The sequence below is a fragment of the Macaca nemestrina genome, chromosome 1 (genome assembly GCF_043159975.1).
Source record: "Macaca nemestrina isolate mMacNem1 chromosome 1, mMacNem.hap1, whole genome shotgun sequence".
Taxonomy (NCBI): domain Eukaryota; kingdom Metazoa; phylum Chordata; class Mammalia; order Primates; family Cercopithecidae; genus Macaca; species Macaca nemestrina.
Window position 1 is genome coordinate 221637682 of NC_092125.1, and position 10005 is coordinate 221647686.

The 10005-nt window shown below is 39.9% G+C and overlaps 1 protein-coding gene across 5 annotated transcripts in view; it reads right to left on the minus strand.

Moving 5' to 3' along the window:
- Positions 1 to 10005, minus strand: part of LOC105473242 (vacuolar protein sorting 13 homolog D) — a 284106-nt gene that overhangs the window by 120999 nt on the left and 153102 nt on the right. For all 5 annotated transcript variants that reach the window (XM_071100479.1, XM_071100476.1, XM_071100469.1 and 2 more), the window contains 5 exons: positions 9661 to 9824; positions 8658 to 8766; positions 5505 to 5684; positions 3306 to 3419; positions 2347 to 2496 (listed from right to left, as the gene is read on the minus strand). In XM_071100479.1, the coding sequence (XP_070956580.1) occupies positions 2347 to 2496; positions 3306 to 3419; positions 5505 to 5684; positions 8658 to 8766; positions 9661 to 9824 (717 nt within the window). The remainder of the gene's footprint in view (positions 1 to 2346; positions 2497 to 3305; positions 3420 to 5504; positions 5685 to 8657; positions 8767 to 9660; positions 9825 to 10005) is intronic.

Here is a 10005-nt window from a genome sequence, read left to right on the forward strand (position 1 = left end):
TGTGTTTCTTGTAGACAACATATAATTGGTTCATGCTTTTTTATACAATTTGATAATCTCTGCCTTTTGATTATGGTGTTTACAACATTTAAATTTAGTTAATTGATACCATTAGGTTTGAGTCTACCATCTGGCATTTTACTTTTTTTTTGTCCCATCTATTCCGTTCCCTGCTTTCTGTTTTCTGCCTTCTCTTGGATTATTTATTATTATTATTATTTTTCCTGAGACGCAGTCTCCATCTGTCACCTACGCTGGAGTGCAGTGGCACAATCTTGGCTCAATGCAACCTCCACCTCCTAGGTTCAAGCAATTCTCCTGCCTCAGCCTCCCGAGTAACTGGGATTACAAGTGCATGCCACCACACCTGGCTAATTTTGTATTTTTAGTAGAGATGGGGTTTCACCATGTTGGCCAGGCTGGTCCCAAACTCCTGCCCTCAAGTGATCCACCCGCCTCAGCTTCCCAAAGTGCTGCAATTACAGGCATAGCCACCTCGTCTGGCCTGATTTCATTTTATCTCCTTTGTTGAATTATTAGTTACAACTCTTTGTTATTTTGGTGGTTGCTTTAAGAGTTTTGTGCTGTTTATCTTTATAAGTCTACATTCAAGTGATATCATACCACATCATGTATAAGATTACAGTAATAGACTTTCATTTCTCCCCTTCAGCCTTTATGCTATTGTTAAGAATCTCACTCTTACTTTAAATAAGAAGAAAATAATCTTATATATTTACCCAGATAGTTATCATTTCTGGTATTCATTACTTCGTGTAGAACAGATTTTCACCTGATACTATTTTTTTTCCTTCTGCCTGATGATGTTCTTCTACATTTTTTGTAGCATGGGTCTGCTGATACCTTTCAGTACTTTAAAGATGTTACTCATTGTCTTCCCACTCCCACTGTTCCCAACGAGAAATCTGTTGTCATTCTTATCTTTATTCCTTTGCACATAACACGTCTTTTTTTCTTGTTCCTTTGCTTTAACACTGGTTTTGAGTAATTTGATTATGATGTGCCTTGGTATAGTTTCCTTCACAGTTGTGTGCTATATTCCATCCAGTGTAGTTTTCATTACATTTTAATCTCTACAAGCTTTAGTTTATGTCTTCCATATCGCTACTTACCTTTTGAACAGAGAGAAGACAGTTATATTAACATTTTTAATGTCCTGCAAAAATTCTACCATCTGTGCGAGTTGTGGATCAGTTTTGACCAATTAGTCTCCTCATTATATAGAAAGTTTTCCTAGTCCTTTGCACACCTGGTAATTTTTGATAGGATATCAGATATTGTGAATTTTACCTAGTTGGGTGCTACATTGTTGTATTCCAGTAAATCTTCTTGAGCTTTATTCAAGGATATGGTTACTTTACTTGGGAAGAGGTTGATTCTTTCAGATCTTTCTTTCATGATTTCTTAGGCAGGTCTAGAGCAGTGCTCAGTTTAGGGCTAATCATGAAGGCAAGGCCTTCCTGAGACTCTTCCCAGTGTCTCATAAATTCTTAGTTTTTCCAGTCCAGTTGGTGGGCACAAGCACTATTCCTAGCCCTGTGTGGGCAGCAGGCACTGTTCCCTCTGATCCTTTCAAATGGGTAGTTTCCTCACATACATCACTGACTAATACTCTGCTAAATACTCAAGAGGGACCCTCTATAGATCTTCAGAGTTTTTCAGTGCAGCTCTCTATGCCCAAGTGTACCATCCTATAACTACAGATACCTTGGTCTCTCTAGACTCTCGGCTCTGTTTCTTCAACTTCTCCACTGTGCTGGGTACTTGCTTGGTCTCCCCTCCCTGGAAACTTTCTCAAATTGGTAAGAAAGGGCAATCACGGGGCTCAGCTGTTTTGTTTCCCACCTCTCAGAGCACTATCCTTCACTGTCTGATGTCCAGTGTCTCAATACTGTTATCTTCTTATTTATCTGGATTCTGGGGCTGTTTCAGGTGGGAGGGGAAATTTAGTTCCTGTTACTCCATCTTGACAGAAAGCAAAGACCAGTTCTTTAGTTTGTTCTCCCTATGACGGACCTCAATTCCTCCGAATGATGGTTAGATGACTTCCTGTCGGTTTTTCTACTGGCAAGCTGGTGAACCATGGGTCACCTTCCTCCATGCCACCTTGACCAAGTTACCTCTAATATATGCGGAATTCTGCTGTATGTAGAAAAGTTAATGAGACGAATGTAGGTAGAAACAACTATTTCATAGAATGATTTTTTGAAGGCCACAAGATATTTCCTCCAAAACATTAAAGTTCTTAGAACATCAAACATTAGATCTGGTTGGGTGGTCAGCATGAAAACAAGGTGACTAACAGCTCTGGAACTGCCCCCTTACCTGGACATCCTGTATGCTGAGTTCAAGCATGTGGCTAGTTGCCAGCTGTGTATAGTGCACACTGATTCCTGTAAGACTTGCAAAGACCAGTTCTTCTGGGACTTTATTAATTAAGGACAACCCAATTCCACCTTCTAACCTCACAAGCACCTGAAAGGAAACCAAAATACGGCACCTTGATTGTTTAAAACACAGCTCTTAGTATCCAGGAGAGTATAAGAAAATAAAGCATTTTACATTTGTCTACTCCCTTCCTCTCAGCAGATAAAAACTACTTAGGGGAGTTCTATTATTTACCTGGATGGCTCAAATGCCATCATCTCACTGGAAGCCTTGCTTTCTAGGCATACCCTTTACTCCAATGAGAACTCCAGAGTATATGATGATACCCCTATCAAAGGACCAATGACATTCTGCATTTCATTATAGAAATCTAACTATTTGGGAATCTTTCACCTTATTTGGCATGAAAGCTCCTAATTTGTTATCCACTACACTTCCATAACATCCAACACAGCGTTTTACACAGAGGCATTTGATTTTTTCAAAAATCACTGAATAAACATCAAATAAATATACTTTTTCATGTTCATCTCATCTTCCTTTTCAAACTTGTCACTCTCCAATCCCAAACATAGAAAACAAAAGGAAGATGTCAGAGATGGCCGAAGCAAAAAACAAAAAATTGTTTGTCTTAAATCTCACTGAAATTCAAACAGTTTAGCTTCCTTTATTGTAATAATAGTTTAGCAATGCTTGCTACATTCTGATTCCACATAAACTTTGTTGTCATTTACATAACACATTCACATTCACTGATAAACAGTAAACACTGTGAAGCATAACTCATATTTAGAATCATACAGGATAGAAAGAAAATGGAAGGTCTAAACTACCACCAAGCAAAATTCTAAAAAACTGATGATCAAAGAAATAAATTTACAATATTTAGACCTTACTTCCAATTCCTGCTCTGTATCTGGATTCTTTAATTTCTGCAGCTCTTGTTCGGTGACAGGAAGTTCATCCACTTCATATGAACGGTTGCTTTTCCGTTGGCAGAAATCTGTTATCTGAAGTCAAATAAAACACGACATGAAGATGATTCACTCTTCCTTATTGAAACTATTCTAACCCAGGACAATTGTGTGGGTCAAAAGTCATTATATAATCAAGATTCATATGGAAGTGAATGGTTTCCAAAGGCAAGATCTGTGTAATAAAGAAGCAAATTTGGTTTTAAGTCTGCATGGCAAACTCAAGCTATACATCTTGACAGCCTCACGTAGTGGGGTTAGATATCTGCAGATGATCCCAAATTACAACTCAAGTCAAAATATGCAAACCTCAGGATCACTGCATTCATTTTTGCCTTAAGATTGCTTTATAAAGTGGTGTTGTGAGTGAGCACAGTGGCACACACCTGTAGTCCAAGCTACTTGCAAGGCTAAGGTGGGAAGATCACTTGATCCCAGAAGTTCAAGACCAGCCTGGGCAACATAGCAAGACCCTATCTCCACAAAAAAGGAAAAGTAATTAGCTAAGCATGGTGGCATGCACTTGTAGCTCCAGCTACTTGGGAGGCTGAGGCGGGAGGATCACCTGAGCCCAGGAGTTCAAGGCTTTAGTGAGCTATGATTTTGCCACTGCCCTCCAGCCTAGGCGAAAGAGAGTGACACAGCTAAATAAATAAATAAAAAGTGGTATTGTGAATTGTGATGCACTATCTCAGACAGCTCATTGTTATATTTCAACATCTTTTTTTCCCTTTGTTCTGATTACGCTATGACCTGATAAACCCTTATCCCCATCACAGATCTCTCCCCTGGGTTTCAGAGCCGTAGTTACAATGACTCGTGGACATCTTCACATAGATATCATACAGTCACCTTAACAAGTTCAAAACCTAACTCCTCCCTTCCTCTGAAAGTCTGCTCCATGTTCATCCCTTAGCGATCTGGATTATCATCCTGTGAGTTGCCCAATCAGAACCTTAGAGGCCATTACTGACTCCTTCCTCTCCCTCATTCCCACATTCAGTCATGAAATCTGCCTGACTCTACTCCTAAGTAAGCTCTCATTTCTATTCATTTCTCTCCAGCCTCCTCATGTCGACCCCTGCCACTTCTTCCAGTTCAGGCCACCATAACCTTTCATTGACGTTACTGCAAGAGCCTCCTATCTGGACTTTCTCTATCTCCAGTCTTGCCCCACTCTGGTTCTCTACCTTGCAGCCAGAGGAAGTGATCTAAAACGATTTTCTAATCATGCCATTCCCTGACTCCTTGTTGCCTTAGAAAAACCACAAATTCTTTAGTATGTATCTCTGACCTTTTCTGATCTGACCCCTGCTTCTATCTCCAGGCTTCTTTCTTACCACATTCTGTGTGCCACTTGGGCTGAGGATCACTCTGCTACCTGCGGGCCTTCACTAGTCAACTTCCCAAACAGTATGTCATTTACTTCCTATGTTTATTGGTCAATGATCGCCCATCCCCACTAGAATGTAAGCTCCAAGAAGGCAGGGAGTTTTATCCGTTCACTGGTAAATAGTTCAGTACCTAGACCTATGCTGGCTCAAGTAGCTGCTCAATAAATACCTGTTGATGAACACACTCATTACTGGAGGCACAGCCCCTCCACCTGTGCCTTTCTATTTGGCTAATTCCTTTCAGTTAACCTCTAGGTCTCAGCTTAAGTATTACTTCTCTTAGGAAGCTCCCCACCCTCCAAATCTGGGAATACAAATCCTTCCCATACACCCTCCATTCCTACTCTCATTACCACAACATTTTAATTATATGATTAAGGATTGTTGTTTATCTTCTTGTTGTTAATGTTATTAAGATATTGTGTTACTAATGATTAACGACACTATTAATATGCACTGTTGTTAACATTATCTTGTTTAAATCTTATGGTTTTTTAGATTACCACACATTTCATTGATACTTTGCTTATACTTTCCACTTATTTTTTTCTTGTACTTTAGTTCTTATAACAACTTTGTGAGGTAGATCCTATCCCCATTTTACAGACGAAGAGACCATATCCTCATAACTGGCATAAACAAGTTCAATACGTATTTGTTAAATGAGTAACCATTGGGGGTGGGGGAAGTACAGAGTTTCGCATCCACTCTTATGACAAATTATCACCTGGAGTGCTCTAGTTGGTCCATCTGGGATGACTCTGATGGATAACATTCCAGAACCAGGTCTCATTTTTTGATTAATAAATTGTTGTTCAGGTGGAACCGGCCCCAAAAGCTCCATGGAAGTGTCAGGACCAAGAACAACTTCAGCTCCATCAAACAAACCAGAAAGTCCTCCTTTGGCCTAAAAGACAGTGGAGTAGAGACATGTGAGAAAAGACAGAGGCACTGACTTTGACAATTTAACACATCATTTCAAACAAGTTCCTAAATTTACATTCTCCTCTAGAGGGTCATGATCAATTTGCAACAAAGACTTTACTATTTGTTCAGCTTTGCAGATGATGAAAAACAGTAGGATTACTTGAGTAAGATTAAAAGTTATGCTCATAAATTTGGGTAATTATGAATAAGATAATTTCATGCATAGTAGATCAGTTTAATTCTGCCTTTTACTGATACTAACTTCTTGTCATTAAAATAAACTTCTAAAAAAGTAGTCAAAACTAGCTGTTTCTTTGAGTATTCCTACTAGGGTTTGCTTAAAAATCTGAAATATTCTGAAAATAGAAAATAATTATTATAATCATTCAGCTTTCCAGTAAGAGGAAAATTCTCGAGTTGAAAACCTCCCCAAACAGGCCTGTGGCTGGACAACCAAACCAAATACTCAAAAGACGGTGTTTCTTCTAGAATGGAATACGGAGTTGAGAATGTCACCTGATACCCAGTTATTCAGGCTGTTAAAATAAAAACTTCAAGCCAGGAGAGGTGACTCAGCCTGTAATCCCAGCACTTTGGGAGGCCGAGGCGGGTGGATCGCCTGAGGTCAGGAGTTTGAGACCAGCATGGTCAACGTGGTGAAACCCTATCTCTACTAAAAATACAAAAATTAGCCAGGCATAATCCCAGCTACTCAGGAGGCTGAGGCAGGAGAATCGCTTGAACCCGGGAGGTGGAGGTTGCAGTGAGCCAAGATTGTGCCACTGCACTCCAGCCTGGGCAACAGAGCAAGAGTCCGTCAAGAAAGGGAGGGAAGCGGGAAGGCAAGCGGGGAGGGAAGGAGGGAAGGGGGGAGGGAAGGAGGGAAGCGGGGAGGGAGGGAGGGAGGGAGGAAGGAAGGAAGGGAGGAAGGAAGGAAGGAAGGAAGGAAGGAAGGAAGGGAGGGAGGGAGGGAGGGAGGGAGGGAAGGAAGGAAGGAAAACTTCAGCCAAACTAAATTTAAAGGAGTTTAATTGAGTAATGAACAATTTGCAAATCAGGCAGCCTCCAGAATCACAGCAGATTCAGAGAGACTCCAGGGATGCCTCGTGGTCAGAACAAATTTATAGACAAAGAAAGGGAAGCGATGTACAGAAATTGGAAGTAAACAGCTGGATTGGTTACAGGTTGGCGTTTGCCTTATTTGAGCACAGTCTGAACACTCAGCTGTCTATGAGTAGTGGAAGTATCGCTGCTGTGACTGGCCAAGGCTCAGCTATTGTTACAGGCACATACTCCTAAGTTAGGATTGCAATCTTGCCTGCCGATTACGCTAGGTTACAGTTCGTCCACAGGGATTCAATTATAGAAGTACGGAGTCCTTCTCAGGCCATATTTAGTTTGCTTTAACAAGGCCTTTGGAGGAAAACACCTTCTCGCTACATGCCCCAAGTAAATCGAGTCTACAGGATGATGGCTGTGGGAAAGCAAATACAAGGCTAGAGAAGACAATGGCAAAGTGTGTCTAAATCCCCTTTGTTAACTTTTAAATACTGACTCATGAAAAGCAAACTTTGAGCAGGGTTTATAGTACAGGTTTCAACACAAAGAAAGCTTTTTATAGCTATTATAAGTTTAGAAAGAAAGAACATATACAACCTAGTAAGAGCAGTGTCAGAAAATGTTTTAATGTCTTCAATGAGCTTTATTCAGCGTAATAAGATTGAAACAAGCTTACTTCCCTAACCAAAACACATTCTGCTCTGCTGAACACTGTTATTATACAGTCACCAACAAGCAGGGAAATGATGACATAGATTCACAAAACAACAAACACCAAAAAGAGATTTTAAGGAAGAAAATGCTCCAAGAGCACTGGAATTACATGGGCTTTAGAAACAAACTAGAAGTGAAGTCAGGGTCAGACATGAAACCCACCAATTATAACAAGCCCTCTTTGCCTCTAGAAGTTTGAATTGTGTTGCTAATTGAAAATCACAAATCCATTCCAGATGTGTGCTACATGTAAGTAAGCAGCTTGTCTTTGATGAAAAAAGCTCAGGGCGATAGAGATAAAGAAAATAAATCTCACCAAAAGCAGTCAGAGGCTCCTTACAGTTTTTGCAAACTGCCCTGGAGTACAATCTTAAGTACTCAGAGCTCTCTATCAAGGGTCTGATAGTCTCCTGTTTCCCTTTTGCGTAAAATCCCAGGCTGGACTGAACTGCACACACAATTGCAGGTGCTATTCTACTGTATGCCCAGACCTCCTAGACACCTTCCTACTTCTCAGACCCCTGTTCTCATTCCCAGCCCGAGGCCAGAAGGGGCAGAAAATCCAAACCCTTGGTAATTTGCCAAACACATATTTGCTTAGAAAGTAGCTAGGAGTTTATCATGAGGTAGACTGGCTGAGGAGACGACAGAGGAAACTGTCCAGTAATCTTCATTCTGACATTTGCTACAGCAAATTAATGCTTATTTAGGCCAAAATGAACAGAATCAAGAGCACGTAGATGCCTGACGAATGCTCACCAGGCCATAGAACCCTTTACAGAGGACTTGCAGCTATGCCATTAACTTCACAGGTCTAAATCTAATTCATCTAACTTAGTGCTGGACTTTTAGTTACACTTTTTTTCTTTTTAAAATTACATAGGTAATATATGTCATCAAAGAAAAAGTCCAGGTAAGCCATGAAAAAGATATCTTATCATCCAGGGCAATCACTCTTAACACATGTATTGCATACCATCTCCAAGAACTTTTCCCATGTAAACATATACAAATGCACAACAAAACTCTGACTTCCTTTTAACTAAAATGGAATAGAGTAAGTATTGCTCTGTAATTCGTTTTCCCGTTGAACAAGTCATCATGTATAACTCAGTAGAGACTTTGTTTCAAAGAAGGCTCAACCACTGCTTGCTGCGATTGGGGATCAAAAACAACTGACCTGGACGACCAACCCATGTAACCCACAGGTCAGTTTTCCCTCTCGGAAACTCCACGTCTGAGTTGTGCTTCGCCTGCGGTCAGGCTTTCTCAACATCAGTGGCTCGTATCTGGAAAACGGAATGTACAATGAACCATGAACCCTCTGAGTCACCTGTTTCACACCTGAAGGGAACATGAGGATGACGGTTTTGCTCTTCTTCCTTCTAATACCCTCCACCCTTAAAATCGAATGGGTAGTTAGCTTGAATCCTAGGGTAGTTAGGTATCTCTTGATAAGAAAAGAGGAATAAAGCAAAATGGAAAAACATGAAGAGGGGACACAAAGTAAGACATTAAAGATTTCATAACACACAATAATATAGCTTCTCGCCTTCTCAAAATGGCAACTTATCATGTAGTATGGAAGGAACAACTGCTAAATATATGTAAAATCTTTCCAACAGTCTTTTTTCTATTGTAGTTCTAAACTCTTTTCTGTTTTAACTTGTAAGTCAACTAAAGTTTTTCTGGAAATAAGGTATTAACTGAAAACACACTGATTTTTATGGAGAAACTAAGGCATAGGCAAATAAAGTAACTTACTCAAACTTAAAGAGCTAATTTGAATCCAAGGATTTATTCATAAAAATACATCTGATTATTCTCTTAATTAATTTCTGCTTTTGAAGGATTTAACAAAGTTATTAGAAAGATGTAAAAAAGAAACTACTTCCTCAGAATAAGGATGGACTGGAATTTGGGTGGAAGAAATACTCACTTTTCACATTATACCCATTTTATTGGTTGAAGTTTCTTAACATCTGCATGGGTATTGTCATCATAGCTTAAAAAAATTAAAGGGAAAGCCCAATACTCCTATTTGGGAATATGACAGGCTTTTGTCATTGAAAAAAATATACATTTTTACTTCATTTATAGAACTCTTGGTTTTTGGTGTAGATTTCCTCCAAGTCTGAATTTGAAAGCAATGAGCTTAAATCAAAAGTTGCCTAGAAAATTACCTGTTGTCAGTCACTGCAGCGAGACCAGCAATATCTAAGATGGCCGACCCCTCGGTGGAGCGGGCGGCTGAGGGTTTATTGGGGTTGTGAGGAACCGAGGAGCCCTCATGGGCCAGCATTCCTGTTCCTGTCATCCTCCATAGCTGAGAACGCTTTCCTGGTTCCTGTTAAGTAAGGAGAAGCAAAAAGAGAAAGAGCCATTATATGCAGCCACAGCTAGCTCCTCACTTCAAGAGCTTCCTCTAGGGCTAAATAAGTTCTCATATAGGAAGTTTACTTAGACATTTGCCACATTATATAAATGCTTAATTCAAACTTTCATGGTTATCTATCCTTTGTTGTTCT